Source organism: Dermacentor andersoni, chromosome 8 (assembly GCF_023375885.2).
Source record: "Dermacentor andersoni chromosome 8, qqDerAnde1_hic_scaffold, whole genome shotgun sequence".
In the NCBI taxonomy this organism is placed as follows: Eukaryota; Metazoa; Arthropoda; class Arachnida; order Ixodida; family Ixodidae; genus Dermacentor; species Dermacentor andersoni.
Genome location: NC_092821.1, coordinates 123584425 through 123609161, shown reverse-complemented (window position 1 = coordinate 123609161; position 24737 = coordinate 123584425). Strand labels below are relative to the sequence as shown.

General features: G+C 49.5%; 1 protein-coding gene across 1 annotated transcript in view; it reads left to right on the top strand.

The window, feature by feature from the left end:
* Positions 1-24737, top strand: part of LOC126529009 (receptor-type guanylate cyclase Gyc76C-like) — a 316126-nt gene that overhangs the window by 245427 nt on the left and 45962 nt on the right. Inside the window, exons 4-5 of the mRNA XM_050176613.3 lie at positions 653-724; positions 2442-2685. Coding sequence (XP_050032570.1) covers positions 653-724; positions 2442-2685 — 316 coding nt within the window. The remainder of the gene's footprint in view (positions 1-652; positions 725-2441; positions 2686-24737) is intronic.

Here is a 24737-nt window from a genome sequence, read left to right as displayed (position 1 = left end):
CGATCGTATTGTGGCAGTATACAAGTTAAGCATTGTGCAATAATAACACTTTTCGTTTCGTCTTCACCGAATATTAACTAATACATAGTGAAGCGTGCGTTAATGACTCGTGCGGATTAAGAAGCCCCACCTAAGAGACACCGCCGGAAGGGCAGATAACGACGTCCGTGCCTTTTGTCCCTTTCGTTCAGCGTTTTTGATGCAGCTGTTTTAACATGCTTCAGCCATGAACCAGCTGCAGGTGAAGAGGAATGCCATTGTGTGTACGATAGTTGGAGTGTCGCAGTAGTGCGGTACGTGTGATGTATGCGAAATTGTACCGTATAACGGCTGAAAGGGTGGCGGGCGCTCTCGATGTTAAGTGCGGATCTCAAAGGCCACGCTTTCGCTGGTTGAATGCGGCGGAAAGGGATTTTATGAGCCGGAAACGCGTCACGTATAGAGACGTCGGGTTTGGGACGCCGCATTGCCCTTTGTGAGCTTTCTTTTAATGGGCCTAGCGTATTCGCGAGCTTTCACGTGCGAGATGGAGACCAGAAGCTACACATATACGCGTGCCATCACGTTGTTGTTCGAGATGACGAGGTGTTAATAAGGGGGTCCTTTTATGCTAATTATGTGTCCCTGTTTTTTTTTTATCTCTGTCTTGCAGAAATGCTCGGATGCCAACGTAGCGAACATTGAGAACACCACGTTCGCCCGCACCGTACCTTCCGCTGCTCTGGTAAGTTCGACGCATTCGCTGTGATCGTTTACCTCATGGAGGCAATATAAAAGGCGTTTTTTTTTCCTTTAGCTGCACCAATGTTTTTAAAGATTGCCTATAGTAGATAGCGCAATTGATCTAAATTACTCGATGAGGCGGTCATTGCTTCTACGAAAAATCAAAACGTTCAATTGTACAATTGACGTAATTACGCTGATTAGCTTTCTGATAAACTACTTAGCGCCACATATTTCAATTTACGAATTATAGCCGCTGAGTTCGCCCGGCGCGTCTACTGGGGACGAATTCTGTGGACAGCACCGAGATATGAATTTTGGAAGTGTCCGTCGAAGTGCATTGGTGTTCCAGCTACCTTTTTTTTTTTTTCAGAAACCACTCTTTTACGCATTGAAGCACAAAAGTAACCTCAAAGGAAAACTGCGGGACCAGTTTTCAATAAAGTATATTCTCTCTCTAAGATTTAGCTTAGTGCTGAGAAATTCACGAGTGCAGATTAAAAAAACGAAAGACACTTCATCAGTTTACACTGATTTCGTGTTTCTCTATAGTGTCTCTCTCTGTACTCGCGGACGACTTGCCGTGGCAATGGAGGCAAAGCGGCGGACGCGTGGCTGCAGCACATGTGTTACTGCGCCAAGTAGTCCGGCAGCGTTTGACAGCGATTTTGGTCGCTCGGAACAGACGCTGCTGAATCGACGCAGCTTCCACGTGCGATGGGTTCGCGTTCGCCCTTACGCGGAACGGAAATGCCGCGAAATAAGTAAACTTCCACATTGAATGGTGTGTCTTATCTTAGTTAACTGTTGCTAACGAGGTGTTTATCTTTTTCTTCCTCCCCTGCTTAGACTAACGTGGATGAAAACGCGGGACCTTCTTTCGGAAGCGCCCTCACTTGTGTGAGCTTTGGCTCCGTAGCTTTCTCTTCGTTGCCGCAGAAAGTTGTCCGCGAGTGTAAACACATCATGAACAGTGTTTTTCTTAATATATGTGGTTTACGGCTGCCTGATTTGGGGCACAACATCTGCCACTAATATTAATCGTATCTTCCGTCTGCAAAAGAGAGCCATTCGTGTTGTGTGCAAAGTGCCATTTGACTTTCCAACTAATTCATTATTTAAAGACTTAAATATACTTAAAGCTCCTGATCTCTTGAATTTTCGCTTAGCGTTAACATATGATTAGGAATGCCAGAAAAATATTAACCACGTCAGGTCTATAGTCAACTTGACACGAAATAGAAGCTATTATGCTACAAGAGTTCCGGAATATTGGTTTGTACCATACCCACGTACCAACTATGCGAAACAAAAGCTTTCATACACTTTACCGCATTTATTAAATAAGTTAATGAACGATGGTATTGATGTCTTTTCTTGCAGTAAAAGCAAGTTAATAAATTACTTTGGTGCCTATTAGCCTTTAATCTCTGTATAAGTAGGCTTCTTTTTATTGACTTATGTATTTTTTCTATTGCTATCTGCTGTATGTACACTTGTATGAGAACGTTTATTGTTATTGTTTTGTACTTTCTCTCTTACCCTCCCTTTTTTTTCCATGTGTTTGTTTTCTGCTGCTGCTGTCACGAGAAGGATTAAGGACTAGTCAAGTTGCTCTTTTGTAACTTTTTTCCTTATATCCTCCGTAAACTTGTATATTTATGGAAATAAATTCACTCATTCATTCACATATATAAAACCGGGGGTCACGCGCGCAGGTGGTCCGCAGTGTGACGGCGCTGCTGCGCTACTACAACTGGCGAAAGTTCAGTATCGTCCAGGAGAACTCCCTGGGCTACGAAACGGTGGCGCAGTCGCTGGAGACCCGCGTCAAGGAGAAGGGCTTCATCATCAACTCGAGGAACGTGTTCAACTCGGACCTGAGCTGCTGCGAGCAGAAGCTGCCGTGCTGCCAGACTGCCATGACCAAGATGCTGGACGAGACGTACCGGAAGACGCGCAGTGAGTGCGCGGTTTGTTTACGCAGCATGCGCGTGACGTCACGCCCGCTGCTGTCGTCTGCTTCCGCTACCTTCCGCCATCTTGGGGAACTTATCAACAGGCGCGCGCATAGGCCTGTAAGTTCCCCAACGTGGCGCCGCCATAAACCGGAAGTCGCGGAGTGTCCTTGAATGACATACGTGCTTACTATGTATACGCGATTGTTTACTACGTGCCCCGCGCGGCCATGCGCAATCGCGTCGTCTACCGCCGCCAGCAGGGGGCGCGCAGGTCGCATCTTCGGTCGCATCTTTTAATGATAACTCAAGTGGCAATGCTCTACTCTGTGAAGCTAGGTCAGGATGTCTTAGAACGCGCAGCTATAAAAAGAAATTTAACGAAGAAGAAGACACATGTACTGTGTGTGGTAAATCTGTAGAAACAATAGAACACTTCGTACTAAAATGTGATGGTGTCCATCCCGATGTCGATGCGGGCACAGTAACGCTTCCTGAGGCCCTGGGGTTTAGAGATAACAATAGTCATGTAAATAAATATGCGGTGGAAATTAGGAAAAAAGCGATTGGGAGATTGGTGGCTCAAGAGCAGAGAGGTGACATAAGGTTAAAAGTGTAGGAAGAAGTATATAAAGAAAATGGCGAATTTGAATAACTTGCAACGCAGTTAAACGAAAATAAGTTGCTGAGCATGGTAGCTGCCATCACCCCATATCAAAAGGGATGCTCCTACATTCCATCCATCCATCCATCCATCGATCCGGTTGGTCACCCAGTGAGATTTACCCGTACGGGTATAGCGTATCCACTTGTTTTCTTTTTTTTTTCGCAGAAGCGATTTGGATTTAAACTGGGTGGAAGCATCAACCGGTCAGCAGTCGAGATAAGCGAGGGTCGTTTAGAGTATTGGTGTTAAAAAAAAAAAGAAGCAAGAAAGAGATTGATACCACCGGACCCGTTACAGGCATGTGTTAGCGGTACAAGGTAGAAGCGTTTTTGAGGAAAACAGAGGGAGACAGAGACAGGAGAAAAAGAGACTAAGGAGATTTATATAAAAATGCTATAAAGGAAATGCATACCTGATTCACTCGAGCAGGCGAGGTGAATGTTTGTCACCGCCCGACTTCGAAGGGGATGCCGATAAACCATCAAATACAAAAAGAAAGAAGTCCGCGTACTTACATCTGTAGCTTCGCGTAAGGAAGCCCAGGTCATCAAATTTAATCCAGAGTACCCCCCCCACACACACACAGACACACTCACACATACCGCGTGGCGTGCCTCGTAATCAGGTCGTAAATTAATCAATGTGAAACCCCTGAATTCGATTTTAATTTTATAGGAGGCACTGAAAGAACTGGTAGAGGAGCTACTTAATCCGCTGGAATGACGTGTTTTACAGAAATCTGCGTAAAAAATCGCCCTTCTCGGACTTCAAAACCTCTCTGGCTTTCCCGGTGGATCGATTTTCGATGAAATTTCGCGTTATAAGTGCATCAATTGGCGGTGAACTTTCATGCGTGGAGAAACCCATTGCCTTCGTGGGGATTAGGAAATTAGAAAAAGAAGAAACGACCGTTCATTAATTAAGCGAGAAAATCTGATGTGGAGTCACAAAAACAAAAATTAAAGAAAAAATGAAATTCCGGTACATCCGTCGTCCCACGAAGGAAGGAAAAAAGAAGACACGGGTAAAGTTGCCACTGAAGGATTTGAAGCGTGGTCGCCGCGGTATAGCCTATCACTGCACGCGTGTAGTACGCGGAAGTCGTGGGTTCGACCCCCACCCCCGCAACTGCGGCAAGTTGTCTATTCGTCCACGTTGGTTTCTCTTTACGTGCTCGTATCGAAAAACCGCCCGTGCCCCGCAGGCCCTGTATAGACGCAAAATCTTATAGGATCCTGTAGGAAAACATGTGCGCAGCCATGCCAAGCTGCGTGACCGTGTAGGTGGTTACGATACGGGGTGTGTGCGCCTTTTCCAACCAGCGTTATCATTTGTACTTTTCGATTAAACAATGCAATCGCGCTCGAATTCCCTTCTCCTTCTGGCTCACACGCCCCTATGCTTTTCAGCGACCGCTGTCTGAACATTCAGGTGCATTCGAGATGCATACCTCTCGTTTGCCTATAGCTTCGAAGCTGTGGCGTACGTTACAGTTTCCTCGATAGTCGCCTCTATGATTCTTAATCATATTTCTCGAATGACTATATGTATTTTTAACCAATGACCTTAAGACGCATATCGAAGTTGCAGTAAAGCAGTTCAACATAATTCGAAGAACAAAAAAATTTTTTTTTGCCGAAATATCTGTGCCTTCCTCCTTTTTACTATAAATACAAGTACTTAAGATTTGCAATGGAACTGCATTGCTGTTCCAATCAGCGGCTTTGCATACTGCGTGTTTTTCTTTTTTTTGCTCTTTATTGCGTATGCGATTGAGTAGAACAGCGGTGCATTTGGCTGGGAGATTGCAGGTGCAGTTTATGGAAAGAAAGCCCACTGTATTGCACCGGCAGGCCAAAGGCACGTAAGAGTTGTTGCACGGCGCATTAACATATAGCAACCGTTCTGACGAAACCCTGGCAACAGGCCGTGTACGCTAGGCTCTGTAACGTGGCAGTAAAAAAAAAAAAAGAAGACTGAGTAAGCCATACAATAAAAACGCAATGAAGCAGAAGCCTGTCGTAACGTCGCAACAACTATACAAGCTATCCGAAGTATAAAGGAACACGTTCTTACGTCACGGTCGGCACCCCGGTCGCCTCGCTTGCACCGCCGTACGAGTGCAAAGTGCCATTAAATACCGCGCGTTATCTTCCCTCGCCCCCCTTTTTTTTCATGTCTCCTTTCCGGCAGCACATTCGGTTGTTTTTGCCTATCCTGACTCGCGTACAGTGATAAGGGAAACTCATAATGTCGACATCGAGATCGTAAAGACTCGTGGTGCCCTCTGGCGTTAGGTGTTTCAAGGTGAGCAAGCGGCGTTTCGTGTCTTTATCGCAACTGACACCGGGTCGAGCTTAAACACGGCCTCGGAAGGAAAAGGCGTGCGTGCTACCTAAGCGCGCGACAGTTTCGTAGGCCGAGAGTGCAAAGTGCAGTAATCTCCACTTCGCCTCTGGAGACGTCGACGCTGCAGCGGCACAAAGCGTCCTACGCGGTATAGTTAGAGAGACGCTTGTTGGCTTTCGGGGAACTGCGCCGCTTTTATTCGAAAGATAAAAATACCTTGCCGCTGGACAACGTACACGACGCATCAGAGCGGTGTCGTTCCACACATTAGCGCAGTCTGCGCGAGGCCCCTTGTGTAAGACACGTGATTCAGACAGTTTATATACCTTGCACAGACCTCAACCAGATTCCTTTTTTCTTTTTTAGGCTTGTCTTTTGAACTGTGGGAAACATCCAGAATGTATAATGCAGACGAAAGTGCTTAGCAAGTCTGCTTCGTTTTGTGTGCATTGCGGTTTACGTAACTTAGGAACGGAGCTGTTTTTAGAATGCTAATACTATCACTAACCGGCAGCTCACGAAAAAAAGAAAGTGTATGGCAGGGAATTCAAAGGCCATTTCGTTGTAATCATCATCATCGTCATCATTATGACTGTATTTCGTAACTATACCGCCGAGCTAGAGATGTCGCCACCGGAAATTCCGTTCCTGACATTATCGCAGGCTGTGTACTCACTCACTCACTCACTCACTCACTCACTCACTCACTCACTCACTCACTCACTCACTCACTCACTCACTCACTCACTCACTCACTCACTCACTCACTCACTCACTCACTCACTCACTCACTCACTCACTCACTCACTTCGACTCTCACCCTTAGGCACTCACTAACGCTATATTCGGCGCCACTGACATGAGTGTGCATTTAGTATGAGTCTGTGTACCATACTCGTGAATGAATATGCCGACATGCGCTTCCCCCTAACTCCACACTTATGGTTTCTTGGGCATTGTCATGGGGCAATGCGGGCTTTCGATTAACTCTACATAAAACAGGCAAGTAACGAGACCAAACGTGCTATGCATGAATGCACCGCCAAATGCTGTCAGCGCGAAATTTGAGCGCGAACGAGTGAGTTGTTCAGCCGGAAGAGTTGTGCGTACTGGGCTTTCCCATTCGCGCATCGTTTTGTCCCTTTGCACCTGTGTCAGTTATCCGACTGCAGCACCCCGTTCGTGCTTTTAATTCCGTCGCGCTAGCGAAACGTCGTCTATGTAGTTGAACGCACTGTGTCATCTGTCTATCTGTTGAACGCACGGCAATATCATCCCGTTTAAGGCGATGTATAAGTCAAATAAAATCAATGAATATTTTATCTCCAAGGGAGAAAGGGAAAGTCAAGAAACAGCTGTGTAAGAACAGAGAGAGAGAGAGAGAACGGCAAAGGAAAGACAGGGAGGTTAACCAGAGATTATCACGTGGCAAAGCCCTGTATACCCCTAGGTACAGTTCGACAGTATTGAATAGCTTCATGGAAAAAGTGAAAAAAAAGACGAATTCAAGCATGCCGACGCCAAGCTCTCCACTCGCACATATGTCAAAATAAAAATTCCGGCAGGACACATCTCACGATTAATTTCCTCGTCAACGCGATTAGCATTGGAGCAACGTTACGGCACACCGTATTGGCACCGCAGAGACGCGTCATGGGTGAGGTGTGTATGCAGCCGGGTTACTCTCTCACCTTTTTCCCTCTGGACACGCTGCGCCATCTGTCGGTGCCGCCGCGAAGTCCGCGCGTGGCGTGTTTGTGAATTCAGCCGAAAGCATTTTTTAACGATGTGCTTGGACGCCTCCGAAATCGTTCGTTATACAGGTCGCTTCGTTGTAAAGGTCACGCACCGCACATGCTGACAATAGAACCGTAGCAGAACTATTCATTCGTTATACAGGTCATTTCGTTGTAGAAGCGCTCGACTGTACATATCCAGAGAAGACTGTCTGAATGTATATATGACGCGCTATTCGATTTCGACCAGCACCGGATGAATTTTGAATGATTTTTTTTTTGTCATTCAAGAGGCAGGACGTATATTCAGTGTCACCTACTCTGTCACCCAACTTGGCGTCAGAGAGTTTCATTGAAGAGCGGCACGTACCGAGTACCGCATGCCCAGCGTCCAAGTTAGTCCGATGGTTGGTTTCGAAGCAGCTGCTCCCTGCGCAGCCGCCCAGTGCTTTAATCCACTGATTTCTACTGAAATATAGTAGATATCAGTGCTTTAATCATTCGACCATAGACTACCCACTGGCAAAAGTTTAGTTAAAAGCAGTTAGACACAGAGGCAGGCCGGCAGAAAGTCACCCGAAAGTGCGTGAAGTATTCCAGGAATGCTTATTGCATTAAAAGACGTACGACATTTCTGCACACGGAATCACAAGGTGCTCTTGGTAAAAAGAAACGGAAGAAGAAAGAGAGCAAAAAAGAACGCGTAAGAAGCAACAGACGCAAAGCAGGTGTATATAAATGTTCGGTTACAAAAGTGAAACAAACCGCACCAGAAATAATAAATAAAGTGAGTTTTTCTTCGTTTGGCATTTGCAGACCATTCAGGAGCCTGGCCGCTTCCAATTGAAAGGCGCGGAAATCGTGCGACGTCGAAGTAGAAGAGGAAACGCCTTGTACGATAGCAAGTGCCTCGGGAGTTAACAATTTGAATTATTATTTTTATGCACCTAATTGAACCACCCGATTCATGGCCAATCCCCCACTGTGGGTATGTGCCACGGCCACTCAGGACAACAACAACAACAAGGTGCCTCGGAAGTTTCTGTCAAAATCTGCGCGCGTACATATTGAATAACGAAATATCCGAGGTTCATTGATGTATCGATAAGGGAACGTGCAGTAAGGTACTTCAACCATGCCAGTTGGGAAGAATTAGACAATCTGCAGCGTATACAGGCCAAATTTAAGCCAGGATTAAGAAGAGGCAGAACAATGGCGAACAGAAGAGGTTGTTGGCAATCGAACACCGTACTGTAGAGGCCAGTGATCTTTAGTATACTACTGAGGTAGTGATCAGTGCAATAGACGTTACCGGTCCGTGCAGATCCGGCCCATGTTCCCGCTCTTTCGAGCAATGTGACGTGAAACATCCGAATTACTTTAGATAGTACGTCCTTAAACAGGTATATCGCGCAGTCACGTTGCTTGAATGCTAATCGCGTGGACGGCCATCGTCAGATGGTTTCTGCCGGAATTATTTCCCAACCACCGAGGACTCGCCAAGGCAAACGGGGACGCTTAGAGAGTGTAGCTTTTGCTCGGCTCGATTTTCTGCCGAACCCGCGGCAAAGCGGACGGAGCGAGCGCTCGGGATGCCGTCTCTTTCCATAACGGCGAATTGAGCACTCGATCTGTCCGAATTCCAGGGCGCTGAAGTGGCTGTGTCCACGGTTTCGTGGCACAAACGAATACGGCGAGACGACAAACAAGTACCGCAACATTTATTTAGTGAGCGAACAAAATCAAACGAAAATAAAGAAAAATTATCGTAGGTGGTATTGCGGTGGGGTCCCTGAAATAGTCGTAGCGCTCGGAGATTTTTCTGCTTTTTCTTCAACTTTTCGGCAAGCACTGTCCCCCACCGCACTCATTCAGGGCGTTTCTTGCGGTGCTGTTATCAAGTGGCCAAGTACCAGTGCCACGATGGCGTTTAATATCATCCCGGGCAAGTGGTCCACTAGCTTGCGGATCTCCTGGACCCTGTAGTTTGGTCGCATCTTCATCTGTACTATAGTCGCAATCGCCTGCCCGTACTTGGTCTTCACAGGTGATCCTCCGTAGCTGGGTCACGTGTGCTCTCAACGTCTGAGCACGGAGAAGCAGCGGCCTGTATATTACTCTCTCCGTGGCACCGGCGGCCGCATTGTTGGCATCCCGCACTACTTGTGAACTGGGGGCACTGGCCGGGGTCTCGGGTCAGTGAGAAATGCGCGCGGCTTCAGCGCTTCCTCGGCCTAGGGACGAAGTGGTGGATACTTCTGGCGCCGCGGAGGCACTATCTGCCTAGCTAGTGGCCCTATCTAGTGGCCTAGTGTCCCTAGCTAGTGCTGTGCCGGACGGCTGCCTTCGTCCGTGGCGGTGGGCTCGTTCATGACGGTGCGGCTGTTCCTTAGCTCCGCCTTGCTCCGGGCTGTGGCTGCCGGTCTCTTGAGAAGCTTGTCGATCTTGACACGAAGCTGCGGCACTTCACGGCCTAAGCTCTTTCGGGAAGTTTTCGGCGTCGCTTTGAGCTTCGCGATTTCTTCGACTGGCTTCTGCGGCGAAGGCGCCAACTCGTGAGCCGCCAGGCAACTGTCCCATCCCCGGGTCTGCGGCCTCGGCATTGCTTCCGCCCGCTGTGCTCGGGACTGAGGACTAGGAGGTGGGGGTCCCTGGTTCCAGCTTCCTCCAGCACCTCCGTCCACGGTCTGCTCGCAAGATTTGCTGCTCGATGAACTGGCACGAGGAAGCCGAGGTCTGCCGTCACCAAACACCGCGTACTAGCGTCCGCTGTCGTTGGAACGGTGCAAACGTGACCCGGCGGTGGTTCCACCTTGGACGATGGGTGGGAAGCCGCGTTCTTCGTATCCGGGGTCCTCATAACAAATGAACGAGTATATAAGTCCTCGTACACCACTCCAAATCCCGGCGGCCGGTCCACGATCAGAGGGCCTTCGATCGACATACGAGCCATCGAAGTGGCCGGTAGGTGCTGCAGTTGGTCGACCTCTTCGGCCGGGCCTCCCTCCATGACCTCTCGCACCATTCTCACGATCACGCCGGCTCGGCGAGAGCCTTCGGATCTGGCTCTTCATTGACGATGACTTCATCCTCTCCAACGAAGCTGGTTTCATTCTCGACAACATCGGACCCGCTTGCTTCGCATTCGTTCCTGTCCGAAAGCTTAGCGCTGTCCGATGATGTACGAGTTTTGCGCTTGTCGGTCGTCGTCATTCTTGGAGTAGCCAGAAGCTCACCGTTCGAAAAGCGCCGAGAGACGGGTAGTTCTTCCGCGTCTCTGGCAACGTCGCACCGACGCTCGTTTTCCTTAGCCTGCGGCTGCATCGTGAGAAGGGCGAAGAGTTCCGGAAGGTTTGCTTGCATGTCGGACGGCGGGGTGCTAAGTCCGATGCCCGTCGGACCGAAGAACGGTAGCTTCGATTTGAACTTCCTCCTCCTATGGCGCTTCGGAGCAGCGATGGTCGACATGTCTCGAAGCTGGCCAGGGCTGTGGTGAGGAATAGGCGAAAACTCTGGAAACGTTCTTTCTGGCAGCCAGATTCTGACGACAGACGTGGAGCGATTTCGACGCGAGCAGGGCGCGCAGCTCGAGCCAGCGAATGCTCTCAGCCTGCGTCGGAGACCGTGCACGAGAGCACGAACGCTCGTGGCCCTGATGCCGCCTCGGCTTTCTCTCCTTCGAGAGACGCTCGTACACTCTTATGTTGCTCCGTTCCGGCTGTTTTAAAGCTGAGCTTTCCTTGCCTTTTTATGCCTTAGCATTCTCAGGATACTTTGTGTACCTTCCTGGGGCAAACAATGTTTGTATCTATGTATGTTGGTATCTAAACGTCTCCCACCTTCCTAGGTCCATGGGTAGTCTGTGGTCCAGCGGCAATGTGCACATGTGGCAATGTGTACGTATGTGTACGTACGTGTAGCTCTTCAACGAACTTTCTTTCACGCCGACATGGGTCACTGTAGACGAGAGGCTGGCTGTGTTCTGCGGTTCGGAGGAGCTCTTCGACGCTTATTTAGAGCACTCGGTACGTGCGGGTCTCCACTAAACGTATTCGATATCAATTCGGGCCACTCGGTATGTGTCAGTAGGCGTGTGCCGCGCTTCAATGAACGTGTTTGACGTCAACGCCAATTTGAATAGGCCCCGCTACAATGACAAAAGAAATCCCTTAAATTTATCCTTTCCTGAGCAGAATCGAACCCACGCCACAAGGGTTCCTCAAGGTCAGTATCCCTTCGCACTATATAGCATGCTACGCCACAAATGCACTTGCTATGTACCGCGTTTCAATGAACGCTCTTCACGCCAACGCTCTAGCGCGCTGCCCCACGAATGCGCATCGGTAGGTACCAATGTTCAGTGAACCTGTTGCCAACTTCAGTCACTCAATATGTGCCACCGAGTGTACGGCAGCCGAGGGAAAAATTCTCAGCTTTATCAGGCACCGGCGCGCCACGCTTCTTGTCTCGGAGGCCACGTGCGAACTTCTCGACAGTGCCACTAGATGGCGCAGCGTGTCCAGAAAGAAGAACGAGAGAGGAGGCTGGTTGCCGCACGACGCGTTTCTGGAAGCATTGGCACGCGCCGGTGCGACGTCCATATCGGAGGTCACGTGCAGCAGACTTCGCCGCCGCGGCGGCGTTAGATGACCCTCATTGTGTGCTTAGGGAACCGCGAAAGAGGGGTGCCGCTGCAGTGACACGCCTCCAACATAGCTCGTTTCGGCTGTGGATATATACGTTGTCGCTGTAATAATTCAATGCTAAACGCATTACCCTCGACAGTCACCGTGACAAGAGTGCTGCCGAATTTTTTTTTTATATATCACTTGGGCTATTGGACATGTGCTGGGTGCTGTCTTGCCGAGTAGGCGACTTGAGTCACGCCTCCTGGGTACGCTCCCATTCTTGGTGAATCCTCCAAAATAGACGCGCCACGGTGACGCAAGGGAAATGAAGCCTCGAATGTATTTAGATATATCTGCGCTGGCGCCTCCCTCATTAGCATTCACCCTGCGACAACAGAGAGAGATGAACAGGATAAATGAAAGGCAAGGAGACCGAGCCCGGCTGGCTACCTTGCAATGGGGAGCGGGGACATTGGAAGAAAAATAAGAAGGATAGGAAGTCCAGTTTTCTATGTCGCTAACGTAGTGAAAGTTCACTGCTCTGTATCACAGACGACGGCTCAGTCCGATAGCCTTCGGAAATCTCTGCAGCTATTGTGTGGTCTTCTGCACAACTGTGATTTGCAAGACCGTGGTCTCAAGGTCTTCTCCGACGAAAAAGCTTTTCCATGTAGCTAGATTAAAGTGGTGCGGAGATCCTGGTCTTCAAAGGACGGCCAGTAGCACAGACCATTTCGTCTGCTGTTGAAGTTCCGATTGGCTGGGCTGGACTGCGCATCCACAGCAGCGAGGCGCCTCAGCCAATCAGCACTTCAGTAGCAGACAAAATGAACATCTCCACAAAGTGGACCCTTACAGAATGCCTCGCCAGCTGCGACGCCTCTCCGCGTCGGATCACGTGGTGCGATGTCACGCCTGCCACACCTGCGCTCCGGCGGCTCAAGGACATTGCGACGCGGTGACTGACCTTGTGAGACATGGAGTAGTTGAGCTTTCGCTCTTTAAAGAAATGCCTGTGCAATCACGCTGTGGTCGGATAAGCTAAATGCCAATTCTAGACTACCATTGGAGCAAAACTGGCTGCAGTTGGGAGCCAGCGTTTGTGAAGCTTTCTTTGTGGCGTCTCAAGACGCTGCGGTCTTCGGATGCGCGCCCCGAGGCATTAATGCTACAAGATTTCTTCGTCTACTGCACTCACTGCAGATATTGAATCAAGGTGTATTCAGCAATACGGTTTCGCTGCATTGATTGAATGCAAAACGCGTTAACATCAAAAGTCATCGTAAGATGGGCGCCACCGGTTTTTTTTTTTTTTTTGCACCCGAGGATTGTCAAGGTTGTCAAGGGATTGTCATGGTTCGAGCTCGTAAGCACTTTTGCATGGTTTGATTCACAATCGAACGAATGGATAGACGGACAAAGCAAACGCGAACGATGCCATATCTTATTCTTGGCTGTAAATGGACCACTGGACCCGTTATCGATAATGTTACCACACTTGTGTCACCGGATTCGTGGCTCCAACATATACAGTGACAGTAACCGAATAACACAACCTTTAATTTGTTACATCACGAAATCGAACAAGAGTAACGAAGATAAAATCGTAGTCCGCATTGGAGTGGCGCTGAAGTCATCGCAGCCTGCGGAGGCTCTTTTCTCCCTTCTATTTTTCGGGGCGCGTGGTCCCCGCACGCTTCTGAGTCCCTCTTTCGGTGCGGCTTCCAGCTGGCCAAGCTTCTGTCTCCCGGTGGCGTCGAATGTCATGTGTGAGAAGCCACCCTGTGACCGCGGCACCCGTGTCCAACGCGTCTGCGGATCGTCTGGTCCCCGTACTCGGAGCTGCTGCTTCTTCACCGTCTGCACTGTTTTCGACGTCTGCATGCTCCGGCTTGCCCTTCGTAGAGTGATGTCACGCGGTCGCGCTCATTCACGGCGGAGTGGTTGTTCCTTACCTACACCCCAGTACGCGGTGGGATTGTCAGTTTCCTGAGCAGCTTTCTCCGTCTTGACACGAAGCTGCTTCTCCGCGCGGGCATGGCTGTCTCGGAGGCTTGTTGGCCTCCTCTTGAGCTCCGCGAAACCACCGGGCAGGGTCCCACCGCTTAAGTCTGGGGCCTCGGCATCACACGTTTCCGGCACCGCATGCAGGTCTCGCAACTGACGACGTGGAGGCGAGGACACCTGGCTCCAGCCGTCCTCCATTCCGGGCTCTTCTTGCTCCTCGTCCTCTCCGTCCACGTCGAACTTGGCAAGAACTGCTGGACGAACCGGCACGCGCGCCCCGAGATCTGCCGTCACCAGCCACCGCGTACTGGCGTCCGCTGTCGTTGGGACGACCCAAAGGTCGCCCGGCGGTAGCCCCTGCGAGGACGAGGGATGGGAAGCCGCCTTCTTCGTCTTCGGGATCCTGGTGACAGACAAACGAGTGTAAGTTCTCGTGCACCACTCGAGATCCCGGCGGCCGGTACAGGAAGGCAGTCGGCGTGCCTTCGATCGGCATACCAGCCAACGAAGGGGCGGCAGGTCCTCCAGTTGGTCGACCTCCTCGGCCGGGCCTCCTTCCAAGATCTCTCTCACCATTCTCACGATATTGTCGTAGTTGGTGAGACCCTTCGGCTCTGGCTCTTCATTGACGATGACTTCATCCTGTCCAAAGAAGCTGGCTTCATTCTCGACAACATCGGACGCGCTTGCTTCGCATTCCTTCCTATCCGAAAGCTTGGCGCTGTCCGATGATGGCCGAGCTTCGCACTTGACAGACGTCGTCGTTCCAGGAGTAGTCGCAAGCTCACCGCTCGAAAAGCCCGAAGAAACGGGTAGTTCCGTAGCGTTTTCGGCAACGTCGCACCGACGCTCGTCTTCGTTAGCCTCCGGCTGCGTCGTGAGAAGGGCGAAGAGTACCGGAAGGTTTGCTTGCGTGTCCGACGGCGAGGTGCTGGAGTCGATGCCCCCGGGACCCAAGAACGGCAGCTTCGACTGGAACTTCCTCCACCTGTGGCGTTTCGGAGCAGCGACCGTCGACATCTCTCGAAGCTGGCCAGGGCTGTGATGGAGTACAGACGAAATATCCGGGAGCGTTGGCACTGGCAGCCAGAATGGCAGCCGTGGAACGATGTCACGCGAGTGAGACACGCAGCTCACGACCTGCCTTCGCATGCAGAGATCCAGCCAGCGAATGCCGTCGGGCCGCGTCGGGGTAGAGCACGTGTGCGCGCGGGCTCCTGGCTTTCAATGCCACTTCAGCTTTCTCTTCTTCGAAGACTCTGGCGCGCACTTCGTTGCTCCGTTCCGGCTGTTTCTTGTTCTCCACCCATGGCTCCTATACGTATTCTCGCTTTGGAGTGTTGGGCAACAAGCAGGCCGTTTTACAAGATCGAGTTTTGAGAGTGTCTGTAATCAAGATAAAATTTATGGCAGTAGAACGCGCATGCTAAAGTAAAGGTTAGGGAAATGAGAAGCGTTATAATTATTTCCAGATAAAATTAATTTGCCTATTCTCTGGCGTTTGGCTTTCTTCGTCGTGTTTTTTTTTTTCTGTTGTCCATATATTAGTGGGTATTCATAGGCCATTTGAGACATTGAGCATGTCCTGGGGGCCTGGCCTGTCTTGCCGTGTCCACTACTTGGGTGGCGGGGTACATGCTCCGTTTGTTTGCGTCCATTCCTGGTTTGTAGCCCGGAATGAACGTGCCATTGTGACACAGCGGGTTTGGAAGCCTTTATGCACGTATGTCTGTGTGTACCATCCACTTCTCGTCAATAGTTATATATCCCTCTACAAGCACCATACATCGCCTTCGTCCTCGTGACGTAGGCAGTTGGCGTCTACGGGTAACGTCCAACGAAGAACTGGCCACGTGATTAGTGATATTGCGCATCTCGCCAAGCTTATCTGGTGCCGACAAAACTTCTAAATTTGTGCGTTGCGCAATCTTCTTCGTATTGCGTGATACCCTATGGACACAGGCAATCATTTCGTTTTCTTCTTTTCATTGTGAATAGCTTGTGCGTTAGTGTTCGTAATGTGGCAATGGATAGGATAACTCGAGCAATGTGAATACCGAAGGCGTTGAACCGTTTCTCGTCGTATATGATTTTACGAAGCCTAAAGCTTCTTACGAGTTCTTTGCAAGAAAAAGGCAGGAGCTACCGATGAAAAAAATAGTTTTTTTTCCTAAGAAAAACCACTGGATTGGTTCTGGCTTATGTGTCTTGGCGCTACATTAACCGTCGAGGGGGTCACTCTTGCAGTTATTTATGATTTTCCGAAGTTGCATCGGATTTTCTCGACTGAGGAGGCCTACGCCTTCGCCGACACCGAATTTTCTGCGACGTGGGGCCCTTTACGTTTAGAACACGTGACAATGAAAACAACAGTCTTACTCCTGAAAAAAACTTTAGGCGACCCTAATCTGTGATAGATGTATTCCCTACTACATCTACTTAGGGCAGGTAGTGACCGCGGATCTGGATCGTGAGACTGAAATAATCAGAAGAATAAAAATGGGCTGGGGTGCGTTTGGCAGGCATTCTCAGATCATTAACAGCAGGTTCCCATTATCCCTCAAGAAAAAAGTGTATAACAGCTGTGTCTTACCAGTACTCACGTACGGGGCAGAAACCTGGAGGCTTACGAAAAGGGTTCTACTTAAATTCAGGACGACGCAACGAACTATGGAAAGAAGAATGATGGGTACAACATTAAAGGATAAGAAAAGAGCAGATTGGGTGAGGGAACAAACGCGAGGTAATGACATCTTAGTCGAAATCAAGAAAAAGAAATGGGCATGGGCAGGACATGTAAGGAGGAGGGAAGATAATCTATGGTCATTAAGGGTTATGGACTGGATTTTAAGGGAAGGGAAGCGTAGCAGGGGGCGACAGAAAGTTAGGTGGGCGGATGAGATTAAGAAGTTTCAAGGACAACATGGCCACAATTAGCACATGACCGGGGTAGTTGGAGAAGTATGAGAGAGGCCTTTGCCCTGCAGTGGGCGTAACCAGGCTGATGATGATGATTATGACGATGATGATGATGAATATGTGATAGGTGTGTTTTAGTGGCGCACGCACCTTGGCGTTGGTGTTCTTTAGGTTAACTTGAGGATAACGCAACGAACTCCACGTGAGCCGACTTCCGCCAAAGTCGGCTCACGTGGCTGGGCCTTAAATTCTAGGGCTTTCTCCTTTGGTGTGCAATAATCAGCGATTTCTGATTAATTCTAATAATTCATGACACGTCAGTAACTGAGCCTCTAACAAAACTTATGCTCTCATGTCATATCTATAACGAAACCCATGAAGTTTGCGCTGTACTATTTTTTTTAGATTCTTTCTTATTTTGAATTTCCCCTCCGGTCGTATCAAGAGGTGAACCGGAAATGCTGCGCAAGAAACAAGTCTCTCACTCGATGCTCGTGCCATTAAAAAAAAGCCTGTGGAATCACACCATAGTGCATCCGAAGTCGTATTAGGTAAATCTACACGGCCAGCGGTGTAAAAGTGGCTGCTCATGGCAGGCAGCGTTTGTGAGGTTTTGTGGAGTTCGAACGTCTAGACGTATTTTACGGCTGCGCGCGCTGGGACATTCTTCAACTACTGGACGCACTGCAGACTTTGAATCATTCGAATGCAAAACGCGTTAACGTCGACAGTCATCGTGGGATAAGCTCAATCGATGTTTTTTTTTCTTTTTGCACCCGGAGATTGTCAATATTAATCGGTTGCTATGAGCTCGCAAGTGCTTTTGCACGGGGAGACTTACAATCGAACCAATTGAAAGACGGACAAAGTAAACGCGAACGTTCCCGTATCTTATTCTTGGCTGTAAGTGCAGCGCTTGCCGCGATGTAGATAATATTACCACAGTTGTGTTACCGAATTCGTGGCTCCAATAAGTACAGCGACAGTAACCGAATAACACAACTTTTAATTTGTTACGTCACGAAATCAAACAAGAGTAACGAAGATAAAATTGTAGCCCGCACTGCAGTGGCGCTCGAGTCACCGCAGCCTGCGGAGGCTCTTTTTTCCCATCTTTTCTTCCTGGCGCGTGGTCCCCGCACGCTTCAAGACCGTCTTTCGGTGCGACTACTAGGTGGCCAAGCTTCTCTCTCCCGGTGACGTTGAATGTCATGTGTGAGAAGCCACCCTGTGACCGCGGCACCCGTGGTGAACTTGCCTGCGGATCGTCTGGTCCCTGTACTTGGAGCTGCTGCTTCTTCGCCATCTGGACTGTTTTCGACGTCCGCATGCTTTGGCATGACCTTCGTAGGCGATCTCTCGTGGCCGCGCTCGTTCACGTCGGAGCGGTTGTTTTTTGCCTACGCCCCAGTACGCGGTGGGGTTGCGGGTTTCCTGAGCAGCTTCTCGGGTCTTGACAGGAAGCTGCTTCTCCACGCGGACACGGCTCTCGGAGAATTACTGGCCTCCTCTTGAGCTCCGCGAAACCACCGGGCAGGTTCCCACCCCCTGGGTCTGGGGTCTCGGCATCGCGCGTTTCCTGCACCGCTGCAGGTCTCGCGAATGGCGACGAGGAGGAGAGGGCACCTGGCTCCAGCCGTCCTTCTTTCTGGGCTCTTCTTGCCCCTCGTCCTCTCCGTGCACGGTGGACTCGCAAGAACTCCTGCTGGAGATCTGCCGTCACCCACCGCGTACTGGCGTCCGCTGTCGTTGGGACGACCCAAAGGTGGCCCGGCGATAGCTCCGGCCTGGACCAGGGATGGGAAGCCGCGTTCTTCGTCTTCGGGGTCCTGGTGACACATGAACGAGTATAAGTTCTCGTGCACCATTCTAGATCCAGACGGCCGGTCCAGGAAGGCAGTCCGCGTGCCTTCGATCGACATACGAGCCAGCGAAGTGGCCAGCAGGTCCTCCAGTTGGTCGACTTCCTCGGCCAGGCCTCCTTCCAAGATCTGCGGCACGATTCTCACGACCTTGTCGTAGTCGGTGAGAGCCTTCGGCTCTGGCTCTTCATTGACGATGACTTCATCCTCTCCAACGAAGCTGGTTTCATTCTCGACAACATCGGACGCGCTGGCTTCGCATTCCTTCCTGTCCGAAGGCTTGGCGCTGTCCGATGATGACCGAGCTTCGCACTTGAGAGTCGTCGTCGTTCCTGTTAAGAGGCTCACCGTTCGAAAAGCGCCGGGAGACGGGTGGTTCCGTCGAGTTTCCGGCAACGTCGCACCGACGCTCGTATTCGTCAGCCTCCGACTGCGCCGTGAGAAGGGCGAAGAGTTCCGGAAGGTTTGCTTGCGTGTTGGAGGGCGAGCTGCTGGAACCGATGCTTGTCGGACCGAAGGACAGCTTGGACTGGAACTTCCTTCTCCTGTGGCGTTTTGGAGCAGCAACCGTCGACATGTCTCGGAGCTGGCCAGGGCTGTGATGCAGTACAGGCAAAAGGACCGGAGGCGTTGGTACTGGCAGCCAGAATGGCAGACGTGGAACGATATTTCCGCGAGCGAGACACGCAGCTCACAACCTGCCCGCGCATGCAAAGATCCAGCCAGCGAATGCCGTCGGGCCGCGTTGGGGCAGAGCAAGTGGGCACGCGCGCTCGTGGCCCCCAGCTTTCTCTTCTCCGAAGACGATGGCGCGCTCTTTGTTGCTCCGTTCCGGCTGTTTCTTGTTCTTGTTCTCCAGCCATGCTTCATATACGTATTGCCGCTATGGAGTGAGTGAGTGAGTAAGTGAGTGAGTGAGTGAGTGAGTGAGTGAGTGAGTGAGTGAGTGAGTGAGTGAGTGAGTGAGTGAGTGAGCGAGCGAGCGAAAACTTTAGTGAGCTCTAGTAATAGTTTTTCTGCTGCTGGGGCGGATTCTTCAGGGTAGGCTTCCTCCTTGTGTCTTCCCCGGAGGTCTCCACCCGCCGCTATGGAGTATTGGTTAACAAGCAGGCGGTTTTACAAGATTTTTCAGCATGTTTGTAACCAAGATAGAACTTATGGCATAAGAGCGCGGGCGCTAAGGAAAAGAAGGTTGTAGAATTGAGAAGAGTTATAATTATTTCGAGATGAAATATATTTGCCTCTTCCGTGGCGTTTGGCTTTCTGCGTCGTTTCTTTTTCTATTTTGCATGTATTAGTGGGTACTTATAGGCCATTTGAGCCATTGAAGATGTCCTTGCGGCCTGGCCTGTCTTGCGAAGTCGACTACTTGGGTGATGGGGTATGTGGCCCCTTTGTTTGCGCCTGGCTTGTAGCCCAGAATGGACGTGCCATTGTGACACGGAGGGTTTCTAAGCCTTATATGCACGTATGTCTGTGTGTACCCTTCACTTCTCGTCGATAGTTATATATCCCTCTACAAACACCATTCATCGTCTTTGTCCTCGTGACGTAGGCAGTTGGCTGCTACTGGTGACGTCTCATGTAGAACCGGCCGCGCAATTAGTGACTTTGCGCATCCCGCCAAGCTTATCTGGCGCCGATAAACCTTCTAAATTTGTGCGTTGAGCTATCTTCTTAGAATTGCGCGATACCCTATGGACGCAGGCAACCACTTCACTTTCTTCGTTTCGTGGTGAATTGCTAGAGCTTCACTACTCGTAATGCGGTAATCAATAGTGGAAGTCAGCTGCCTGAATACCGAAGGCTTTAAACCTTTTCTCGGCGCATCTGATTTTACTAAGCCTAAAGCTTCTTCCGAGTTCTTTGTAAGAAAAAGGCAGTATGACCCCTGATAAATAAATAGAGGTTATTTTTTCCTAAAAGAAGAACTAGATTGGTCCTAGCTTATAGGTCTTGGCGCTGTCTTAACCGTCGGGGCGGTCAGTATTGCTGTTATTTATGATATTTGCGGATTCGCGGTGGATTTATATAGCCTCTTCCATAATCTATTGCGCTCGGTTTTTCGCTACTGGCAGTACTCCCTATCGACGGCAGGGAAAAAACAAATCAGGAATCGCTTCCCGAGCCTTGGTGCTGGACGCGCGATCTTTCATTACCCCTGTCCTGCTCCAGCCGATTCCTGCTTGTGCCTGTGAATTTTCTAATTTCATCATGCCCACTGAGGTTTTGTGCCTTCCTCGACTGCGCTTCTCTTCCCTTGGCACCCATTCTGTTCGCTCCATTATGCACACCCCACGAATGAGCCATCAGAAAAAAAAAAATACGTGCTCCCAGCGTATCAACCTTGTCGGATTCGAATTTGTCTATCACGGGTGTAGTGTCGATTGAGTGCTTTTTCTCTCGTGTCTCGTTCTTAATTTTTTAATTTTTATTTTGACAACTGCGCTTAACAACGCCTCGCTATTACGCGTGCATGCCGCTGCTTCGACGTCAGCGTCGCGTGCTTGCGGCCGGCAAACGCGGCACGGTTATTCGCGTCAGAGCACCGGTGTTTCTTTTTCTTTACGCTTTTTTTTTTTTGGCGCGTGTGCAATTTGTCGGAGAACGCATTGCTTACACGCATGTACCGAGCGGGACTTTTACAGCCTTGTCGCGAGCCCCGAAAATAGCCGCGTTATCGAAGAACCATTCGACCTTTCTTACTTCGTCACGCGCAGCTACGCCGCTCCTACAGCTTTTCTTTCTTTCTTTCTTTCTTTCTTTCTTTCTTTCTCTTTGTGTCTGTCTGTCTGTCCGTCCGTCCTGTCTGTCTGTCTGTCTGTCTGTCTGTCTGTCTGTCTGTCTGTCTGTCTGTCTGTCTGTCTGTCCTGTCTGTCTGTCTGTCTGTCTGTCTGTCTGTCTGTCTGTCTGTCTGTCTGTCTGTCTGTCTGTCTGTCTGTCTGTCTGTCTGTCTGTCTGTCTGTCTGTCCGTCCGTCCGTCCGTCTGTCTGTCTGTCTGTCTGTCTGTCTGTCTGTCTGTCTGTCTGTCTGTCTGTCTGTCTGTCTGTCTGTCTGTCTGTCTGTCTGTCTGTCTGTCCGTCCTGTCTGTCTGTCTGTCTGTCTGTCTGTCTGTCTGTCTGTCTGTCTGTCTGTCTGTCTGTCTGTCTGTCTGTCTGTCTGTCTGTCCGTCCTGTCTGTCTGTCTGTCTGTCTGTCTGTCTGTCTGTCTGTCTGTCTGTCTGTCTGTCTGTCTGTCTGTCTGTCTGTCTGTCTGTCTGTCTGTCTGTCCGTCCGTCCGTCCGTCCGTCCGTCCGTCCGTCCGTCCGTCTGTCTGTCTGTCTGTCTGTCTGTCTGTCTGTCTGTCTGTCTGTCTGTCTGTGTCTGTCTGTCTGTCTGTCTGTCTGTCTGTCTGTCTGTCTGTCTGTCTGTCTGTCTGTCTGTCTGTCTGTCTGTCTGTCTGTCTGTCTGTCTGTCTGTCTGTCCGTCCGTCCGTCCGTCTGTTTGTCTGTCTGTCTGTCTGTCTGTCTGTCTGTCTCTGTCATGGTTCATCTCGAACACTGCTTTCTTCCTCCCTGGCGAACTGAGCGCTTTCTATAGGCGTTTCGCAACCCGGCTTAAGCCAAACGTGTTCGGCCGAACCCAACACGTGACCGTCATGTCAGAGCAAACGGTAGGTTTTAGTGAGACTCGTACGCGTTGCAGAAAGAAAAAAAAGAAAGAGAAAGTAACCGGTTAGAATTACACTACAGGACATTAGAATTACACGACATGCGGCTCGTCTACACCCTGATTCCGTAATGCCTCCATGACTGCTGAGGTTTCGACTGAATCAAACGCTTTCTCGTGATCAATGAATGCTATATATAAGGGTGCTATATATAACGTCAACAAGTTATTGCGTTGCGAGTGCAGTTATTCCCCACTGATTATATGCATGTGCGCAGATACATTTGCTTCATACGTATTTTTTTTTTTTTTTTTTGAGAAAGTAGAAAGATCGCTTCGAAATTTAGCGCGATACGTGTGCGCGGGATAAAAGATGACGTCACAAGCACGTCTGAGAAAACTAGTCCGAAGATTATAGGCAAGTCCACGTAGCCGTACCCAGCATTCACAGTCGTAGCGGGAATGCTTGGTAACGATTGTAGCGCCAGGGTTTCCTCTAGCGAATTTTTTTGGAAGAGAAACCCTATACGTTTCGGCGATCTTGGGGGTGATGGTCATGTGTACACCCACTTGCCTAAACTATCATAAACTTACGACTCTTGGCTTCAAATGACTTTGCGGCTTTGCAAATTTACCGTTTTCAACATTACAGTCGATCGAGCGCCTGGGCGATGAATGCCTCTACAACGAAGTTACCTGTATAACGAAGGAATATTTCTGTCCCGGTCTGTTGTGAATGGAGTGGTGCGCGGCATTTACAGCGAAGTGACCGTTACAGCGAATGATTTCAGAGGCCCCAAGCACTTCGTTATAAAGACGTTCGACGCTACATATACAGCACTATGAATGCAACAGTTCGCCATCGTTATGCGTGTGCGTAGAAATTTGTTGGCTACGTGCGTTTGGGAGGAGTAGATCTTAATGGCGAAAGTTGGAGAGGTCGGCCCTGAGAGCGTGTCTCTAGCCTGCTACTCCTCACTGAGTTTAGAATTATAAAATACTATAGATATGATTCTTTCGAAAATAGAAAGCAACAGATAAGACCCGTTATAGATAACGCGGCAAGAAACGTCTGAAGCCACAAGCACGAAGATATCGACGAATCCATTTGTTATACATCGTTCCCATGGTAGCTGAACGAATAACAGCGCTACCCTGCGAAATAATTTACACCGTTGAAACTGGAGAAAGGTGTCAATCTTTCTACGACTCTCACCCTTACACCCTTTGTTTGTAAGGGTGTGAGTTATGGACCGATTTACGCCCTTTTTCACCGTCAAGGGTGCACATTATTTGAGAGTGCACAGAATCGCCTCAGTTAACCTTAGTATAGCAAACTCTTGTGCCTTTAACTCCGCCGCCAGCTTTCCTGGGGACTTCGTATATTTATCCTGGAACAGCGCCGGTTCCGCTTTCTTTTTTATTCTTTCTTTTTTAGTACGCGATCACCGCCGGTGCTGTTTGCCTTTCTCTCTTCTCTCTCGCCGATTCCTCGCTCGCACGTGGGTCCATAGTCTGCGCGGGACGGCCTGTGTTTTCCTCGAGCGGAGGACGCGTTAAGAGCTCTGGCGCTTGTTTGCCCGCTGCTTTGTTTTTTCTTTGTTCTAGCGTTTGCGAGCTCGATATAGCCTGATTGCGACGCCCGCCGATTGCGCAAGGAAAATAGACGACGGCCGTTTGCGGAGAAGAGAAGCGCGCGCACCGACGCGTATAGCGCAAAAATTTCCCGGTAGATCGAACGCACTCGCTAGAGTCGACCATCTTTTATTAATTAATTAATTTATTTATTTATTTATTTATTTATTTATTTATTTACTTGTGATACCCTCAAGGTAAATAATTGTACATTGCAGAGGTGACGGGCGAGAATACATTCCGAGAGTAAAAAATACAGGATTAGTTCAAGGAATTCACAGTGCAGGGAACAAAAGCGTTATGAAAAAAAAGAACTAATTATGCATTCGTAACAACAAAAACAGACACTGACATAATATGAAAATACAGAAAGAGCACACTCTACCAAGCTGACAATGTTCACGAATAAGTACGTGATTATGCCATTTGCCACCAAATATTATTTTATGTTGATTAGTGCATTCTTAAATATGAGTGGGGTCACTGATGCTTACTAAAGATGTAGGTAGATTATTCCAGTTGACTGAAGTCCTAGGAAGAAATGATTGTGAGCACGCGACGGCGTTATGACGGGGTGCGTTAACTTTATGCACGTGATGACGACGA